A 21,946-nucleotide genomic window follows, 5' to 3' on the forward strand; every position below is an offset into this window, starting at 1 on the left:
TAATTAAACTTCTAAAGATTTTTATCTATATTTTTCACTTGTGTCCAAAGCCAAGAAGTACAATAAACATTATTCCAGAAGTTTATTCTCGGCAGCTTATTTTGTCCTTATATTCGATGAGTGATGTTTCTGACAAAAGAGAAAGAATTGCTGTTTTCTGAGTTGGAATCCATCTGACATTTATTTATAAGAAAAGAAAACGATTATGAAGTGGACTTTTGTTTTTTCTTCCTTTTCTTTTCATATGAAATGATTTATGAAAGCTCAACAAGAAATATTGGAAAACTAATAACTCGACTCCTTTTCTTTTTATATATAACAGCATTTATATTCCCATTCTCCCACCATGCGTGGCTTCTTATGGTTGTGACGTCACCCACGTCTCTAACGTGACCTCTTTCCTTTTTATAACCTTGTTCTTCTCCTTATCGTGATGTCATTTCGCACACAGCTTGGTACTTGCATACGCCATACTCTGTTATACCCCTTTCTCTCTCTTTCTCTCTCTCTTTCTCTGGAAATGGTTTTCATTGAACATAAAAGGCAATCATCTTCTGTAAAAAGAAATTAAGGGGTTTTAGTCAAGATTGTTTGCTCTTTTCGACTTCCGATTTCTGCTATCCATTTGGATGAATAATTAGACGTGATCAAGCAGAAAAGAAAGCCATTCTTAACAAGTAGCACATTCGTAAACTTACTCCGTAGAGCAGTGGATATCCAACAACTACGACCAGCATTTATTCCCTCAGTCTCCCATCACTTGTGACTTCTCGTTACGGTTGTGACGTCACCCACGTTTCTAACGTAATCTCTCTCCTTTTTCTAATCTTTTTCTTTTTCCTTACCGTGATGTCATTTTGCTCACAACTCGGTATTTGCATATAACCATAATACTCTGTTACATAAAAACCAACAGTCAGAAAATGAACAAACCATAAAGAGACAGATATATATATATATATATATATATATATATATATATATATATATATATATATATATTTTGACGTTTCAAATTTTCATAAAAATTATTATATTCTACAGCTTTATTTATTTATTTTTTTTTGATGTTTCAAAGGTTCATCAAAATTATTTTATTCTACATTTTTATTATTTATTTATTCATTTTTTTTTTGACGTTTCAAATGTTCAAAATTATTTTTGTCTACATTTTTATTTTTTATTTATTTATTTTTGTTTGGCGTTTCAAATTTTCATCCAAATTATGTTATTCTTCATTTTTTTTCATTCAAGTACATTCAATCATAACACAATCTTGAGATTTAGTTTTTGGTGTATAAAAATAAAAAAGGAGCAACCACTTGGAAAATTTTTTGTAATTATTTATTTGACACATTTTTAGATGTTTAAGTAGACATTTTATGAATGAACATGACTGGCAAAAAAAAAAAAAAAAAAGGTGGAAAAAGCTATGCTTCCCAATGAAAACGGCGATGGTTCTTCTGTTGTTAGTCCGACATATTCAGTCAGTTTCCATATAATGGGTTCTCTATGGATGTTGGACTGAATTGAGTCTGTCAGAAAAAAATATATAAGAAAGTTTACAGTGATAATGCAGTATTTGATTGATAGAAAATCATACGAGACAAAGGCAGATAAGATTACAGGATGGAACGATAAAATTGTTGCCCTAAAAAAAAGGCATGATTCCATTTCCATTTAATGAAAACCGTTTTTTTTGTTTTTTTTTTGTTTTTTTTGCAGACCATCTAATAGTTGGCCAGAGCAATATCTATCATGTCTAAAAGCCTTCTATCATGTCTAAAAGCGACACAAATCGATCGAAGTTATATAATAATCCCCTAATACAATCAGGTGGCCATTGGTAGCCCCTGGGTGTGGCAGCAGGACTCTACACCAACCTACAGGTTCAAAGAGACTCAGGCTTAGCTTCAGAATGAGTGTTACAATTTTACCCTCTTCTCGTTGCCCCCTCCCTCTCCTGATTTGAACCACTAGACTACTTTGTTTGGTCAAGAATATCACCAACATGACCTCCCACAACAGTAAAGCCAGCCTGGCGCTTGTGGAAAAGGCATGCTCTGATTTCCGAACCCGTATTGAGGTGGTGATTGAGGCTGGAGGTGGCTACATTGAATAGATGTCAGTTCTACTACACACTTAAGTTACCTGAATTAATTGTTTCATTAAATTTTTTAAATAAAACTGTTGTTGCTTTCTTTAGGGCGACAAATTTATCGTTCCACTCTGTATTAAAGAATTCAGTAAGTATCAATTAAATATTTAGTAACATATTGTACCAAATCAAAGATGGTATAGTGTCTGATTTTTTTTTAAAAAAATATATTTTGAAGCAAACCTCCTTTTCAAAAAAAATGAAATTTCTATTTATTTGAAGAGTATTTATCCCTCCCTATATATATAAAATGAACTCATTGTTTCCCCTCTGATTTTGACCTTAATAGAATTGAAAATCAAGAAAATTCATGCAAATGCACAAACTGCAGCACATTATCTGAGATGTGTTATAGGCCTATTACCTCTACACTTCCTCGATAATCGTGGATTCCTATATTTTTTCTGGTGAGAGTTCATGGCCAAAATCGGTTAGAATCAATGGAAGTTGTAAAATATTTTCTCTCTAATAAATTTCTCCTACCCCCACTACCACTTACACCGTTGCCGATCCGTTCACAAGGGACAGTACAAAGAAACACGGGTTTGGGTTCGTAGTTGCTTTTAACGTTCCTTTTCGTTCTGTTTTTTACTTGATGAAGTGCACCATTGCATTTAAGCGAATCAAAGGTTTGCTTATGCCATTTAGTTAACTAAAAAAACTCGAAAGGGAATTTCGCTTTATTTCATTTGGTGTATTTATGCCATTTTTTTTTTTTTTTTTTTCGCTGTATTTTTTTTTTTCGTTTTACAGAACACGTCTTTTTTTTTTTAAGAAGTTTAACATCGTTTTTATTTTTACTTTGATTGTTTTTATTTTTTTCATTTTGCACTTTTTTTTTTTTTTTTTTTTTCAGAACACGTCTTTTTTAAAGAAGTTTAACAGAATTTTTTATTTTTATTTGGATATTTGAACAGGGTTACTTCTTCGTTTATTCTTTTCTTTACCCCCTTCCCCCTTCACGCACATACCTCTAAACAACCGGGCAACGCCGGGTATCTCCGCTAGTTGCCTATAAACTGAAAATGGTAGTGTTGTGTGTTATGTTTGGGGCAGCACTGCCTTATGTCATATCAAAGGGAAGCAGATAAATGACTACAGCACACATGACTTTCGAACATGTTTGATTTTTTTTTTTTAAAGTTATTTTTTTTTTTATTACTGAAAAATAAACATTTAATATTTGTTGATGTAAGCATGCCCTATAACAGCATGAGAAAAACAAATGTACACATATTCAAGGTAATGACTGAAACCTCAGAAAATGGATGGTAACATTTAAAGCTACTAAGACTGAGCTTCTTTTCTTTAACAATGACAAAACCGTCTCAACCACAGATTGCCATAATTAAAAGCTCTCCACCCGAAAGCTCATCGTTCAAACTCTTCGGCTTAACATTCACATGCAACATAAATCGGAACAAATACATTGAATATATTGCCAAGGCTGCTGCAAATAAGGTGGGCTCCCTCTACCATGCTAGAAAACTACTCACACTTGACAGTATCCTGTATTTCTACGAAACCACCATTTGCCCATGCATGGAGTATTGTTGTCACATTTGGGCTCGTGCATCTGTTACTAGTCTCTCCATCTAGTCCAAAAAGAGTCTTCAATTTACTAGTCCGCACACTATCAACCAAACTCCAAATTACCGTTGCATTCTTGTGCCTGTTTTACAAGTACTTGAATGGAATGTACTGAGACAAGTTTGTAGCATTTGTGCCCCCTCAGTGCAAATACTCTCTGGCTAACTGACAAGCAACAAAATTTCATCCCTTCACTGTAGAGGTTTCTAAGTGCTGGATAACATTTTACTCTAATAGTTTTTTTTTCTCTTGAGATGCTATGCTTTGGAATTCCCACCCTGTTTCCAGCTTCTATAGCTGTACTAACATGTTGAAATGTAAATGTAATAAGAGCCGACATCTTGCTTCTCAACTCCTTACATTATGCCCCGGTAGACATGATTTCAAAAAATAGTATCCCTTTATGTCAATGTCACTTGTTTGGGGTGAATGAGTAATGAGTATAAAAAAAAAATAATTTGTGTTTCTTAAATCGATGTTCTTGCACCCCAAGAAAAAGAGAAAAATAATTGGAAGAAATTTTAATCAATTTTTTTACCTGGGAAGGATCGTCAAAGGACGGTTCCAGCTCTTGCATGGAGAACTAAAAAAAAAAAATGAAAGGAAATAAAAAGCAATGATAAAAGCTATAAAGAAAAAAAAAACATGCACATGATAAAATGCAATATGCAGTGTAACCCGGATATAAGAGACTCAAATATAAGAAAACCGGGTAGAAGAGATTTTCTCTGGTTACAAATTAGAGCCTGTGTTAATGTACAGTGTAACCCGGATGACACACGAACGTGGATATTCAGTGTTGCCCGGAAGAGAAGTAAATAATTGATTTTTATCAATAACAATTGACTTTCTACTGCTGTCACACGCAAAGTAAATTAAAACGGCCTCCTGCCTAATTTGCTCAGTGGGGAAGCAAATAAATAAACACACGCAAAGTAAATTTTACTGAACAAACCGGAACAACTAATCAAGGTAAAAGTTACAAAATAAAACCAAAACAAACAAAAAATAAAAATGAAACACAAAAAACAACAACAAAAAGAAAAACGAAAAAACAACAAGAAAACAATAAAAACAACAAAATAAAAAAAAACGTGAATTAATTCACGGCCACCAGTTAAATCTTACTAAAAAGTAAAGATATATGAGTAAAGTTTTGCACACAAAAATATGTGAAATAAATACGGCTCTTCAATTTCTTGTTCTCTGTCAGTGGAGGAGAAATCCTTCACGACTGAGATAATTTTTATTTTTGTTCCTTTTCTCCACGTTAAAAAAACGACCCTCGTGTCTAACTCTGTCCCGTGGGGAGGCATTGCAAATAGGAAAATATGTGAAATAAGTTTTACTTTGAAAATTAAACTAATCCATTCCCCCCCCTCCCATCTGTAAATAAAGCAGCTTATTTTAGTCCCAAACTTATACTAGACTAGCAAAACCTGTGGAAATTCCATGGTAGTGAAACAATTTGGAAACACATAAATAAAATGAATTAAAAAAAAATAAAATAAAACAAATAACGACGAATTTAAAAAAATATTTCAGTAAATTCTTTACCTTTTAAAGCTAAAAAGAATTTAACAAATTTACATTTTTTGTCAATGAAAATTCAACGCACACCACATTTTTTTTTTTTTCTGAATAATTTTTTGTATAAATTATAAAGGAACAGATGTCAATTCACTTGCACATTTTATTTAAATTTTAAAAAGAAACAATAAAAAAAAATACAGTTTTCTCTCAACGTAACCTTTTTTTTTTAAATTATAAAATAAAATAGCCAATTTGAAACAGTAAATAGACATGATTTTTTTGTTTTTAATGTTTGGAGGGAAAATGGTTTTACTGGTTTTTAATTTATAAAGAGCGTCTGTAAAGGGAGGTAATTCGTTTCTCATTAATTAATGTTTTGGGTACTAGTGCACTTACTGATCCGTGCTGAAATAATAACGTTATTATTTAAAAAGCCATTCTTAACATGGGGAGAGGAGGGTGTTTTGTACCTATTCTGTACTTTAACTTTACAATTGAATTAAAAAACATATCATAAAACTTTAATTAAACGTAGAAATACGATTTAAAAAAATAGCGCGGATCACTCTCTGCATTAGCACCAATGTTTGCAATGATTTTTTTTTTTGTGGCACTGGACGTATGGACAAGTAAATAAATATTTAAATAAATATTTTTTTTTAAGTGAAAGAAATTCTTTCCTTTATTCTTTACCAACAGTTTTTTGGAGTAGGCATTCTCTTTTGCTCATAGAACTTATATTTGCAGACCTTATGATTCTTTTATTATCAGTCATTATTAAGATTAAGCCTCCCTTTCTTTGTCCATAAAAATTAAATTTACCTATGCAATTATTGAATGAAGCCAGATGGACGGAATGTTCACTTCTAATCGGAAAAATCGGAACTTTTTGGGGTATTGGAGTCGGTATCGCTATTGGAATCGGAAAAGTTTGTGCCTATTTTCCGATGCTAAAAACGATTCCTTTAATTATTTTTTTTTATTTGATTTTTTTTTATTTGCTTTTGTTTTAAAACAAAATCTATCACTGCTGATTTTATTGATTTTAAATTAACACTAAAACATATACAGATTACCTTTTCCTTCAAGTATATTTTTACGTTTGAGGAAATATTTTTCACAGTTAACATGTTTTTACAGCAATTGGGGAAAAACAAATAATTTTATATCGTCAAGGGTGTGAGTTCATATTCAAACGTTGATTTAATTTGAATAAAATAAAATACGCATCAAGTGCGATTGAAAGCCAAATCACAGCATAATAGTAGGAAAATAAACAAATATTATGTTATGATTTGGCTTTCAAGTGCACTTTTAACAAAAAACACATAAAAAAGATAATTGAGCAATATCACTGCTGAACTAGTAGTGAGGACCATACTCTCTGTGTGTCTGTCTCTAACTCTCGTAAAACGGTTCTCGTTACCGAGAAATGACGTCATGAACAGAAGTGACGTTATGGAATAGTTCATTATTTCCAGTAGTAGGGGTGCGTCTTCAACAAAGAGATTTGTCCAACATTTTTCTACTCGCTAATATTTTGTGCTCTGTTAGGAATTGCGCTGCACTATTCTTTCAGTAGTACTAGATAAAGATGTAGATGAAGTTTGTGTTATTAATATCTATATTGGAATACGAATTTGAAAAATATTTATTTCAGTAGTGTGTGTGTGTGTGTGTGTGTGTATATATATATATATATATATATATATATATATATGAACAAATGATTAATAAAACATGTTAAAAGACATCTTGAAAAAGCGTTAAAAACATATTTAATTTTAAAAAAGGAAGCACAAGATAAGTGGATAGTCCTAATCCGCGGAGTTTCGAAGAAATACTCTCCTTCTCATCAGAGGGCAGGCATTAGCAAAATGCAGGATCGGATTTTGCATATAAAAGTATTTAATGAAACTACAAGTAAGTCACAGATATGTATATATATATATATGCACACATATATATATATATAAATATATATATATATATATATATATATATATATATATATATATACACACACACTACAGGCATTGCCTAGTCGGAGCCAATCCTGTATTGATTATTATATTATACCTAATATATAATAATGATTTCAAAAGTAAAAAAAAAAAATATGATTTGGATGCCATCAGTTAGAATCGAAACCAAACCAGCTCTCCAGTCGTATTCACTACCATATGACTTAAGGACACATGCATATCAAAACTTAAAAAATTGATGTAGTTAAATGTATAAATATATATTTACGCATGCATAGAGGACTTGGGTAAGTCGATTTACGCTTGCTAAGTTCCATTTTTTTTTTCAGTTTTGCTCCTTAGCAGATATTTTTACCGGCTAAAAATCACATTAAATTGGTTTCACAGGTTCTACAGCTCAAGTTTCAAGTGTGTAGATCAAACATTGACAGTGTCATAGAAACCGTTCTGCACGCACGCACACACACACACACACACATGCAGACGCCATCATTTTCTCCCCTTTTTTTTATCATCAATCATTACAAAGATTGAAATGAAGCCTCCCTTTTACACATGCAGACGGACAGACCAATTCACTTTCATAATATATACAGATATATTGCTCGTTATTTTAATGTGCAGGATTATTCCTTGTAATCCATATAACCCTTGTAACTCATATTAAATATGTTTAGAGGAAAGGTGACCGAGTTTAATTGAGGAATACATAATTTTACCGCCCATTTCCATTTAAATTCTAACTTTAAATCCCAAAAGAATGTTAGTAGATCAACTTATAACAATAACTTTTTAACTGTTAAATACAATTTTTAAACGTTTTTTAATGTGTTATATTACACTGCTGATTACATATGCATAGAAACAGTAGTGTCTGTCGATACCAAAACAATTGTTAATATTTATTTATAAAAATATTGTAGTTTATTTTAAGAAAAAAAAAAGTTGAGCCCTCTTTAGAGAATTAAGAAAAAAAAATGGTCAACTTTCTTGCTGTTGAATACTTTCTGATTGTTTATTGTTTATACCAGTGGACTTGACATTTATAGGCATTTCATTTCCTTCAATTTCTGTGTTAATTTCAGGTAGCCAGGAGGTAAAATATTAGCCCATAGAGTCAAGGGTGACTTTGTGCCTATGTTTGAATCTCCCAACGGATAGTAGTTATCACTTCTTACACTGATAATTGCATAAGCATAGAACGTTAGTGTCTAGGTACAAAATTGATTGATGAATTATGAACAAAATGATGAAATTAAAATATCTGCTTAAATAATAAGAAACTACCAAGAAAAATCAGTGATACCAGACTTACGTCAGTTGGAATGTTGGTACCATAGTCATACGCAGGGTTTGTATAGCCTTCTATACGAGTTTCTGGAGTATAAGACCTGCAAAAGAGACAGCAAAATGTTTGTAAGATCAGATAAATAGTGATTCCACTTGTATACATTTTATCTGAACTGTTTCATGCAAATAACATCAAAGATGACAATAGTCTTTTGTGCCATTTTCAGTAATTAAGCATTCAATAATTCTAAAATTGATACTAAACTTACATATTTATTATTACTTCATATATGTTTTTAAATGGAATTAAAATGGTAGCCATGGTTACATGGTAAAACTACACTTGTTCATACGACTATATATATATATATATATATATATATATATGCCTGTCTAGCCACACTGATGAGTTGTGAAACAGCGAAACAGTACTGTATGTGTGTATATATATATATATATATATATATATATATATAGTAAAAATAAAATAAAAATACAAGCGATGGTTGATGTTATGTTATTTGAGAAGAAAAACCAAGAATTAACAAAATAGTAATCAACGTTTCGTCCCTATTTCAGGGAAAACCATCAGGATTTCGTAGGAAAAATGTAGAAGAAAAACGATTACAGACCACATGCGAGTGAAAAAGGAAAAAAATCCTAAAGTCCTTCCCATTCTGGGCCGAAACTATAAATGTGCGTGCGGAAAGGTCGGATTATTCTGTGCTTATATATACACATTAAAACGATTATTCAAATACATATGTACATGCACATTTAATTTTTTTCTTTTTTTTTTTTTTGATCTTATTTAATTTGTTTAAATTATATGAGGAGAGACGGTTAAGGATATATAGGCTGATTATCCAGGATCTGTATTCATATTTTGCTCTCTGATTATTATATTTCCTATAACACGGGCTAAATTGTAGAAACCTTTTCTTTGCGTGATGGTGCTAGTATTTGAAATAAGTGCCGATTCTAGAAGTCTTCGTTTAGCTCTATCTACAACGAATTTGATAATTTTTGCATGATCAAAATTAAACGACTGATCATGTTCAGCACAATGGCGGAAAAGTGCATTTAAGGAGTTCCCATTCTTTATGTCTCTTCTATGTTCATTAAGTCTTATTTCTAACTTACGTTGTGCCTATCCTATATAGGTTGGGTGGCAGTCATATATATATACGTGAGGCGCCTTAAGTAAGTTTCGAGACTGTTTTGTTCAGGCATTTAAAATTTTCGTAGACTCTTGAAAATTCTATATCTTATTGCTATACATCTTATAAAATTAACTGACCAATTTTTATGATTTCAAGTTCAAATGAACAGCTACAGCAGGAATTGAAATGCACCCTCCACAGTGTTGGATTGTGTAGTGGACTTTCGGTCAGCGTTCAAGTTGTGGATAACTTGACAAAAACTAAAGTTAATATTTATTTTATTTGATAAAATAAAATTACACAAATAAAAATGTGGCACAAGGCCGAAAAAGGGGGGTGGGGGTTAATGTTGACCTAACTAACATAACGTTAACTTAACTAGACTCTTTCACCAAAATACCAGAATCACTCTGTGGACATCCTACTTAAACCCCGAAAGTTATAAATATATATACATGATGTGGGGGGGGGGGATAAAAATCTTATTTACAAAATTGGATGAAAAATATACAATGCTAAAAGGTGGTTAGTAAAAAGAACCCCCTCACTACTAATTGTGGCGGATAAAAAGTTTTGCCAGTCGAAAAGATGTGGGTCCCACGAAAACTGACTTTATTCAAACACAACAAAAATGGCCCACATCTCTGGCAAAACAGTTTATCCGTCACCTAAGGGGCCGGGATTGGGGGTTATCGAACCAAAAGTGGGGAAAAAAAAAAGGGGGGACGCTGGGACAGGGAAAACCAAAAAAGGGGATTGGGGCGATGATAGCATGCATACTCTAGCTAAGTTAAAAATCGAACAAAAATGCCTAACTAGCCTACTCTAGGAGGTCCGATGCATGTCTATGTTTGATCAAGTCACCCAAAATCCTTAAAAAAACCTAAGCCACTCAAAAAAGAAATTCAAGATTAGCTCCATTCACTTTACACAATCGCGAAACTTTCACCCACCTGTCGTTGAAATTCACAGGAGTGAGTTTCACCTTCTCCAGCTTAATTCGCATTTTCAATCGATATTTGAAAATGAGGACAAGCTGGGGAGCAGTGAAGGTCTCACCTCCGTAAACCTCCTTCTGTCGCGTCGTCCAAATCACGCCTCTCATAACTGCTAGTAAACACAGAAAAACATAGCGTTCTTCTTTCTTCATGGTCGGTGCCCAGTTGCAGCACGGGGAAACCGACTCCAGCACAAAAAACCGCTCGCTCAGCATGCGAACCGTGAAGCCTTCAACTAACTCACACAACGGTCGAACAATGGCGCAGTGGAAGAAAGCATGATCAAGGTCTTCCTCCCATTCTCCGCATCGGACACAATTGGGTGTCTCCGTAAAACCTGCTGCGTAAAGTCTTTTGCCGACCCAGAGGGCATTTCGTATTACCAGCCAGGTGAGTGATGCCTCGTAATTATCGAAGCAGCTCGACCCAGGCGCCCAAGGCCATATTAAGCGGCGCTCCTCCTTCATAAAACCGAACTCCTCAATCTTTTCGTCTCGAACGGATCCCCTCACTAAGGCCCGATATAGCGCCTTGCGAGACAACAGCTGGGTGTCAGAGAGGCTTTCTTGGACCCGTAGAAGAAATCTCAAGGCCTGCCGACACTCGCGATAGAAAGGGCACTCGTTTCGGAACAACTTGTGTGCCTCTCCTCTAGCCGAATGCACACTCTCCAAAGCCTGAAAGGCTTTCTTAGTGTCTTCTATCCAGAAGACACCGTTTCCCTCACTTGGTGTACACATTCGATCCAGGTATATCAGCCTAAGAGTGTGTCTACGTATTTGCACACTAGGCATACCCAGACCGCCTTCAGACGGATGCAGGTAACAGACCTCCCGAGTAACCATGGCTTGCTTTCCGCGCCATAAGAATGCAAAAAGAGCACGCACCAGATCAACTAGTGTGGTCTCCGGGAGTGGAAGTACTGATAGACGGTAAAGGATCAGGGGGTAGATATGAGAATTGCATACCTCCGCCCGACCCTTCAAAGACAGATTTCTCAAGGCCCACAAATGAGATGCGACCTTGACCGCTTCCAATACCTCCGACCAATTTTTCTCCAGCTGGAGACCGGGGCCAAACCAGACGCCGAGTAGCTTGCATGGCCCATCAGTCCAACCAAAGGGTCCCTGAAGGGGCATACCCCTCCAGGCACCGATACGTAAGCCAATAGACTTAACGTAGTTAATTATGGCCCCTGTGACCTTGGCATACCGACTTGTTTCTATGTCAACGACTCTAATCTCGGCACTGCTCGTTACAAGCACAGTCACGTCGTCAGCATAGGCGGTATACTTTACCGGGGTAGAGCCACCTGGCAAAGTAATCCCGCGAAGGACCGGATTCACCCGAAGCTGGCGCAAATATGGCTCAAGCGCCAGCACATATAACATTGGGGATAACGGACAACCTTGACGGATCGATCTTGTTAACATGAAGGGTTTCGACCTCACCCCATTCACTTCTACCATAGCACCAGGGTTGGCATACAAGAGGCAAATCCAAGAGCGAAACTGGGGACCAAACCCAGCCGAGCGAAGAACAGCCTCTAGGTAACGATGGTCTACTCTGTCGAATGCTTTGGACTGATCTAAGTTGATCAGCGCGGCTTCTGTGTCGACTTTTTCTATGATCAAGCGTATCGTGTGCAAATTGTCTTGAATCGTCCGGCCCTTAACAGAACAAGTCTGTTCGGGACTTATTAGACGGTGTAAGACAATCTGCAGACGATTTGCTAAGATCTTGGCCAAAATCTTTAACTCTGTGTTTAACATCGTTAAGGGCTGGAAATTACCTATCCCATCCCCTCCATTTTTATCTTTGCGTAACAATTTAATGATCCCCCTGGTAAAGTACTGAGGTATGCACCCGTTCCTAAACCAGGAGTTAAAAAGTACGGTCAGCAAAGGGATAAAAATGGGCGACAGCCTCAAATACACCTCGTAGGGCAGACCATCTATCCCAGGGGTCCTGTCTAGCCCGACCTGTTTCAAGGCCTCAATGACTTCTTCCTCTTTTATGCTACCTTCACACCTAGCTGCTTCGGTCGCCTCCAGGCGAGAAAAGTCGGCTAAATAGGTGTCAAACTGTTCAATAGTCAGACCGGGCTCCTTGGTAAAAAGTTCCTGAAAATGAGTCCGAAAACCCTCCAAGATTCCGTCGTTTGAAGTTACGGTTCGTCCGTCCGGCAATGTGACACTGGCGATGTGTCGATCTGCAGAACGTCGAAACTCCTCCGCACGCAATGACGCGGCCATGTTTGTTGCCTCGTTTGGCGCTCTTTTTAATCTAGCCCTAACTAATACTCCCTGGTCCTCCCTGTTATCCAAGGAGTCCAGTTCAGCCTTAACTACAGTATAGCTAGCACTATCCCCCTCCTCCACCGCCCTTTCTAATCTATCTTCTAGCGCCGCTTTCGCTGCTCTAGAACTACGTTTGAGCCGGCGACTAAAATCAGCAGCGAAGGACCTAATGACTTTTTTAAGGTTGCCCCACCACTTATTCCCGATGATAGCCCCCGTCAATTCCCTCTGTATTGTTAGTAGAAGCTGTTCCCAGAAGTCCTTCACATCGAACAACGACGTGTTGAACTTCCAGTAACTAGCCATCCTAGGTTTAACACTATCTAAGTTTACTCGAACCCGGACAAGCCTGTGGTCCGAATAAACTATACTATGAAAACTTGGACAGTCTAAAAGCCCTAAGTCGACTCTCCTAACTAAGAACCGATCGATGTAACTCGAAAGTTGCACCGAATCGGAACCGCGTCTACCTGTCCAAGTCCATGCTAAATCCCCGGGTTTTTCGTTCCGAAATTTATCGACAAGATCAAACTTGTCGACAAAGTCTCGAAACGCTTTAGCATCCCGGTTCTGATTAGTATCCCTTCTGGTATTAACCCCGCGATCTAACTCGGGATCCAGGACCGCGTTCCAGTCTCCCGCTAAAACTAACCGTCGAGACGAATTCATGAAAGGCTCGATTCGCCGAAAAAAGGAAACTAGCTCAGCATGGTTATTGGGCGCATAAACCCCAATAAAACGAAATGCCACATCCTTTACGGTAACATCTAGAACGAGCAATCTTCCCTTTGGATCTGCATAAATAGGGTCACACGACGCATCAAGAGTGCGCTTAACTAGCCAGGTAACCCCCCTTGCATGGGTATCATAATGTGCTGAATAGAGCTGAAAGTCTCTAAGGAGCACACCCTGATAATCACTAGGAATGAAGTGAGTTTCCTGTATACAACAAATATCCACACCAAGGCGTTGAAGGTCGCGTGCAACTCGAAGTTTACGAGAGGCGTCCCTCAACCCTCGGACATTTAAACTAGCTAATCTTAAGGAAGCCATCTTGAGTTACTTAGGGTTGAGAAACCTAATCAAACATAGACGGTGTCAAGACACCGACAGCTGTCCCCAATGATCCAGTGGTCATCTCAGTGGTGATAGACCCGTCAGGGGACAGACCGCCGATGTCTAGGGGGAAGGTTAGTTTAACTGCCCTATAAAGTGAAGGATGGAGTTTGATGGGGACCCGTCCAACACATCGTTTTCTAATTTCGATTAAATCGTTGTCGTTGAAATAGGCTGCTGGAGGATAAAGGTTGAAAGCAGAGTTTGCTTCCTCCAGCATAGTCCATAGTCCTTTGGCCTCCTCGCGTTTTCTGACAACTGTTAGTATATGGTTTGTTTTAAAATTTTCAGGGTTAGTAATGTCTTTTTTTTGGTATGATTTGAAAGCGAGGAGGTTTCTGTATTCTTTCCTGTTATGGGACTTCATTATGTTCTCTACTTCCGCCGTGATCTTGCACACATCCTTCCCATTAAAGAAGGGTTTTTTTTTTTTTCCTTGATTCAGTCTCTACAGAGGGGCTTCTATGTCTTTTCTTATCTGAGGGGGGAGGAGGGGGCATGTCTGTTTTCATTGGAGAAGGGGGAGGGGTGTTCTTGGGCGTGTTGTTTGGCGAGCAGAATGGTGACGGTTTGGGGGTCTTTTTGGAGGGAGAACCTAGAGATGTCATTTTGGTGTCTCTATGGGGCAGAGAAGCTTTATTAAGGGGGGGGGGCTTTGCGAGGGATTTGCTTTTCTTTTGAGGTCGGTTTTTCAGGGAAAAGGGATTCAGGGAACTCTTTCTCCTCAGATTTTCTCCTTTTCTCATCAAGAGTCTCTTTTAGTTTAAGTAGGGTTTTGAATTTATTGCCCCCTGGGTCCTTACTTGTTCTAATTTCAATTTTCTCTTCTTTAGAGAGGGACTTAGCATAAGTCTTGGGTGGGGATTTTTTTGAAAGAGGGATGAGTGTCCAGTTGTCCTTCTTTTTGGGGGATTGTTGCTCTGAATTAAAAGTCTTTTCAAACTCCTCAGGTGTGATTCCTTTTTTCTCTTCTGCTGGTGTCTGGGAATTGTCCTTAGGTTCTACATAACCTATTTTCCGGTCATTTGTAGGGATAATTTTTACAGCTGGCTTCCTTTTGGGGCATGTGTAAGTAAGATGGCTGACTTCCCCACATATCCAACATGCTGGTCTTCTGCCTGCGACCACGATTGGCAGCTTCTCTACACCAGCCTCCAGGTAGTATGGTATACGTAAAAATGCTTCTGCGTTAAGCAGAATGTCAAAAGTCCATACTCCATTATAATGGCCTTCCTCTATTCCGGTTATGTCCCCAAACTTAAGTAAGAAAGCGGCTAGGTATTCCCCGGGGACAGCACCAGGAACTTCAAAAATGGACACTGTAGTTCTTCGCCTTCCTAAATATTCCATCCTCAGAACGTACTCATTGGTAATGATTTCTTTTTTTGTCATCGCTATGCATTCGTCTTCCGTCTTAAAAAGAGCTGCCCATGTGTTGTATCCTTTACATTTTGTAATTCGCTCAGCTCTTAAACCTGCTGATGCAATTAATTTGGTGACAACATCTTTCGTTGATCTTATTAATTTTTTTGTTTTGCGGTCTATTACAAATAGAGAAATAGTCCTCTTAGCAAACTCCTGTAACCGCGGTTGTTCCAACTTAATACCAGTTTCTGTTGTAAATTCAACACATTTCTTTGCGTCTTCGACAAATTTTACCACGTCAATTTTTACTTTTGGTGGTTTTGTCCATCCACCTGATGCCTCATCTTCCTTCACCTCAACCGTCGGCACACAGCTGGCAGATGCCATGGCCGGCGTATAACAAGAGGAGAGAAAGATAACAGTCCAAAAAAAAAAAAAAATAAAAAATAATAAAAAAAAAAGAGTCCGGTAATTGAAAAAGTGGTGCCGGGGGAAGAAGAAGATAAGCAATAACAAATTTAACAAGGTGATAACAAAATATTAACAATATAACGCGCAGAGTAACAATATACGAACCAACAAATTTTGAACGATGAAGTCGTAGTCAGACGAAGACTAAAGTTACTTCTCATGAAAGAGGAGAACTATTTATGGCACAATGGGAGATTCCATTATGCACACATGGGCCAGTCTATTCCTTGGATTGTGATTGGCTGAATCACCTGATTGGATATGCTTGTACATAAATACAAGCCCTCAGTCCAGCTCAATCTGATGTCTGTCTTGTGCATAAGCTGGACCCTTGGTAAGTGTTGCTGCTATTATTATTATTGTTGTTGTTGTTGTGTGTTATTGACTAACACAGTTCTTTTGATTATTCTACATCTCCCCTCTTCCCCCCCCCACGAGTAGGCTGGGTTGTGTGAGAGGTGTATCTCTCTTTTAGGCCTAGTTTGTTGTGTGGTAGTAACCTAGAAGGAGCTCGGGGAATCCTTGATCGAAAGCGTGGGGATATATGTGTGGTTTGTTGTTGGGGTTTGGTTGCTGTGTATGTGCTATTACAGGGAGATAGTGGGAGATGCAAGAATGTAGTATCGCTTGAGGGAATTGTTGGTCCTAGTGCTGCACTTGGTATTGGGGTTGGTGCAGGCTTAAGTTCGCATTTTCTGAGGAAACGGCGGTTCCTAAGTGTGATCCTTCCGGATCCGTTAACCCTGATTTGGTATTGTCGATCTGGTAGGGAACTGATGATTTTGCCCGTTGTGTTCCATCTGCGATTGACTGGATTTTGGATGGCTACAGTGTCACCAGCTTGTAATGGTGGAAGATTGTGGGTATATTTATTGTATCTTTCTACTATTTTTGCATTGCGGTGGTGGAGCATTTCCTCGCGATGTTGTGCCGCTGACACCCATTCAGGATGAGGCTTGTAGAGGATTGGCTGTGATGGGATGGAGTCACGTAGTCGACGGTGAAGTAATAATTGGGCCGGTGATAGGCCAATGCTTTGGATTGGGGTATTCCGATACTGCAAGATGGCCCGGGCAACACTGTCATTGTCCAAGGAACCGTGGGGGCCTGTGTTTCCTTTCACAATCCTCTTTGCAGTTTTTACTGCGAGCTCTGCCCTGCCATTGGATTGGGGATACACAACAGAAGATAATCTGTGCCTAACACACCATGTTTTCAGAAATTCTTGGAACGTGCTGGAAGTGAAAGGTGGGCCGCCATCAGTGCTGAGTTCTTCTGGGGCACCATATGTTTGGAACAGTTGTCGGCATATGGACATCAATTTGGTTGTAGTAGTGTGACCTGATTCTAGGCGGTATAAAATTAGCCAACCAGTTAGCCTATCTGCGCAGGCAAGGCATGTGTGATCTCCAATATAAAAAATATCCATGACGATTTGTTGGAATGGCCACTCTGGGGATCGTGTTAGAATGATAGGCTCCCTTGGTTGACTAGGTGCGATGGTTGAGCATACCATGCAATTCGCCCTAATCCATCCCTGGCCAGTACACTGATTCGTTGGCACGTGCTTTCATGCTGACTACTCCTTGGTGTGCAGAATGCAGGCAGTATAGGACCTTTTTTCGTTGTGTTTTGGGGATGACGATCCTTTGATCCAACAATACTAGACCATTGTCAGTGCTAAGGCGGTGCCTCACCTCCCAATACTCACGAATTTCGGGCGCAGTGAGATTACGTGTTTTTGGGAAGCCTTGCTGTATTGTGTCTATTAATTTGTTATATTGTTGATCGCCACGACCTGCTGAACGAATTAGGTCTGGTGATAGCATGGCTATATTACTGCTGTCTGCAAATGTTGCTATTAAGGCTGTTGACTCTGTTATGTTGCTTATGTTGTTAGACTCCAGTATATCCATTTGAGAGGGTTTTGTTGGAAATACATCGAGGAGGGCTTGCACCATCGCCACTGGGTGGCGGGAAACTGCATCAGGGCCTCTGTGCCACTTCCCGGGGCAATGCTGTATGGTAAATCTGTATCTCAGGGTCTTTTCCTTTAGTCTAAAGAGCCGGGGGTTTTGGATCTTGCTCAGATCACGATCGCCAAATATCCCCTTCAGAGGTTCATGGTCTGTGACCACTATGATGTTTGGAGAACCCATGGCGAACATACGGCATTTCTCCAATGCTCATGCTATTGCTGCTGCTTCATCCTCTATTGGTGCGTATCTGCGCACGGCATCCGTGCAAAATCTGCTGCCGGCATATATCAGATGCCAACCTTCGGAACAGCAGATTGGGGCTTTTTCCATGGTACATTGGCAATGTTTTTGTAGGAGTAGGAAGCCCATTCCTTCTTTGCTCCAATCTGGAGCAAGGCAAGTTGCTCTGTCTTTGTCAAATGTTGCTACCCCCTTCTGGACTAGGTGAATTATAACTCGCTTGGAATCTTTGAATGTGTCTTCAAGGTTTTGATTCCAAGCAAATTTGGAGTTTTGTTTGACAAGGTCCCGAAAAGGCACCATAACTGGACCCAGTGAATATGCCCAGGCTACTTGGTTGACAAGCCCAAACCATGATCTGGCATCAGTAATTGTCCTTGGGACTGGAAAATCCTGTATCGCTTGTATCATGGACTCAGAAGGGGTAACTCCTGAAGAAGTTATCTGGAGGCCTCCAAATTGTACAACATCCTGACAGAATTAGAATTTGTCGGTGTTGAGCACAATTCCATTCTTAGCACATTGGAGCAGAAAATCGAAGGTATGATAAAAGGCTTCCTCAATGCTAGAGTCATATAGCAGGGTATCGTCTACTATCTTCACCTTGCGTGGGATATCTTTTATTATCTCATCGTATCTGCGAGTGTAAGCATCCCCAGATGCGACATATCCTTGAGGCATCCTAAGATACATGTATCTTCCCCACTCAGTTATGAAGGTGGTTAATGGTTGAGATTCTTTGTCTAAGAGAATTGAGTGGTATCCATCAACAGCGTCCAGGACTGTTTTCTTTGTTCTAGGTGGCACTTGCAGTGCCAACTGGAATGGCGACCCAGTACGCCTGGCTTTAGGGATTGCTCCCTCTTTGAGGTGAATGTGGGCAGCTGGGCCGAACATGGCTGGAAATATCCCATCTTTGTTGAATGTCGTTTTGGCAAACTTTTCTAGGAGCCAGCTCTTAAGTTTGCCTATGTTATCTTCTGTTGCGGGAAAAGGGAGGTTTTTGGGGCGATTTGGCAATTGATCTACACACTTTTTAGACTCGGTGTCTACCTCTTCATGTACGTCTGCTAAAGGGTTTGGAAAATGTTTGTGCAATATTCCCACATCGATGCAGGCTGCTCTGCTGAGATAAAGCCGTTGTATGCCCTTGCATATGTAGAGGGCTTGTTTAGTTGTTTTCCCTCTGACCACAAACTCAACTGGTAGCCAACCCATACACATGAGTGTGAAACCTCCAACTGTTCGTATGATCTTTCTTGATTGGATAAGACTAATCTCTGTGAGGCCCATTTTGATTAACTGCTTTGGTCCCCCAAGACAAATGGCGGCACCACTGTCGGGAAAAACCTTTAGCGTTGTACTACAACTCCTAGGGATATTGACAGCTCGTCTGGGATCTGGTTTTGGTGAGAATGGGATTACTGATGCATTTATTTCAGTTAACAGATCACCTTCTGTAGTCATAATGGTGCCCCTCATTTGATCGAATGTGATATGGGCCATGAGTGTATTCATGGGAGCTTCTTGGTCTTCAAAACTCTTTATCACTGCCGGGCGATATTTCTTTGTCCGGCACACTGCCGAGAAATAGTTAAGTTTCCCACAAGTGTTGCACATTTGATTCCATGCCGGACATGTTAAATGGCGGGCACTTGTCCTTGGAGTACCGTGTTGGTGACTACCGCAACCTATGCAGGTTTGACGGGGTTCTTTATCAGCAATGTTATCGTTGTGAGTAGCAGTAGAGCTAGTGCGAATATTGCCTCTGCTAGTCTGTACAGCACCGTGTTTTTTTTTTTTTTGCGATACATTGACATCCGGACTGTAGCTATGTCTGAGGTATCAGTCATTGTGGTTTGGTCCCGTAGTGCAGACTCAAATGCCTCAGCATGACAAATATTTTGGTTGAGAGTTTTTAGCAACCCGGCTTTTGCCAGTAGATCGGTCTGAAGCGTATCATTCGATATCCCTTTGATAAATTGGTCCTTGATGTAAATGTCGGACAGGCCGTGATCGCACTTGGGGCATGAGAAATTACAGTCTATGGCCGTGGACCTAAGACGAACAAGGTATTGTTGGATGGGTTCATCTTCATGCTGTGATATAGCTGCAAATGTCATCCGATGGACCATGGAATTTGATTTTTGAGTTACCAATGCTTCCGTCATCTCTAGCAGCTTGTCTGGGTTAGGGTACGTATTTATGATTGCGTTTTGAACGGATTCATCAGCGCAACTGTATAACTGGGTATTGGCCTGAGAAGTTGGCATGTCCGTTATTCTGGTAAATACTTCCCAGTCAATCCGAAATTTTCTGAATTGTTGAGGGGTCATTTCGAGATGAAGTTGGGGAGGCCTGGCAGCTGGTGCCTTAGCATAGGTGGTCTGGGTAGCGGGCTCCTTGGCTTGTCGAAGGATAGACAGAGCTTCTCCCATTGTTGTGATTCCCAATTCTCTTAGCATGGCTCGATCCATTACTTGAAGGTTTTCTTTCCTCAGTTTTTCCTTCACAAAAGTTGCAGCGTAGCTCTTGGCGGAATCGGCAGCAATGCCTGCTTTGAGGAAATAGTCTTCCCAATCTTCTGTCTCGAATCCTGTTCGTAGCGCCATGTTGGATTGTGTAGTGGACTTTCGGTCAGCGTTCAAGTTGTGGATAACTTGACAAAGACTAAAGTTACTTCTCATGAAAGAGGAGAACTATTTATGGCACAATGGGAGATTCCATTGTGCACACATGGGCCAGTCTATTCCTTGGATTGTGATTGGCTGAATCACCTGATTGGATATGCTTGTACATAAATACAAGCCCTCAGTCCAGCTCAATCTGATGTCTGTCTTGTGCATAAGCTGGACCCTTGGTAAGTATTGCTGTTATTATTATTATTATTATTATTATTGTTGTTGTTGTTGTGTGTTATTGACTAACACAGTTCTTTTGATTATTCTACACACAGATTGTCACAGTTGGTGAATTTCAAAAATGCAGTCTGGACGCGAGAATAAAATTCTGTTTTAAACTTGAAAAAAATGCCACAGAAACGTATGGAATACTTCAGCCTGTTTTTGGACTATCTTCCATGAATATTACCTCAGTTTTTGAGTAGAATCAGATTCAAGGAAGGCAGGGAGTGTGAGGGATGATAAGAAGTGTGGGAGGAATAAGGAGGTCAGAACATTTAACCGAGATGGGCATCAAAACACATGATTCACTCTCCCTGTAGTCCAGACCTTGCTGTCTATGACTTTTGGTTATTCCCTAAGCTCAAGAAAAACCATACAGGCTGCCGTTATGAGACAATTGAGGAGACGAAAAAGGTTGTCACGAGGGTAATTGACACGCTCACACAAGAGGACTTCCATGCGGCATTCCAGAAGTTATTGAGAGGGTACAATAAGTGTATTACAGCCGGAGGAGATTACTTCGAAGAGAACTAGAGTTTCATGTGTGTACTATTAATAAAAGTGCCCATATGAAAAAGTCTAGAAACTTATTGGAGGCACCTCGTATATATATATATATATATATATATATATATATATATATATATATATATATATATATATATATATATATACACACACACACTTTCAATTTGTCTTTACATAAGCAGTAATGTGTTGCTACACAGTCATGAGCATGTTTCAGTCTTCTACAATTTAGTAACGAGACCTCTTCAGGCCACAACGCTTTTTTGAATAGAAGTGTTGTTGCCTGAAGAGCTCTCTAGTTACTAAATACTAAAAGATCAAAACATG

At 38.8% G+C, this 21,946-nt stretch overlaps 1 protein-coding gene across 1 annotated transcript in view; it reads right to left on the reverse strand.

Annotated features, from left to right (window-relative positions):
• Window positions 1–1,330: 1,330 nt before the first annotated feature.
• LOC145292796 (MAM and LDL-receptor class A domain-containing protein 1-like) overlaps window positions 1,331–21,946 on the reverse strand; it is a 497,041-nt gene continuing 476,425 nt past the window's right edge. Inside the window, exons 122-124 of the mRNA XM_080138835.1 lie at window positions 8,582–8,657; window positions 4,287–4,331; window positions 1,331–1,535 (exon numbers count right to left, since the gene is read on the reverse strand). Of these exons, the coding sequence (XP_079994961.1) occupies window positions 1,488–1,535; window positions 4,287–4,331; window positions 8,582–8,657 (169 nt within the window). The 3' untranslated portion in view covers window positions 1,331–1,487. The remainder of the gene's footprint in view (window positions 1,536–4,286; window positions 4,332–8,581; window positions 8,658–21,946) is intronic.

Source organism: Euprymna scolopes, chromosome 14 (genome assembly GCF_053919585.1).
Source record: "Euprymna scolopes isolate OS-2025 chromosome 14, ASM5391958v1, whole genome shotgun sequence".
Lineage (NCBI taxonomy): Eukaryota > Metazoa > Mollusca > Cephalopoda > Sepiida > Sepiolidae > Euprymna > Euprymna scolopes.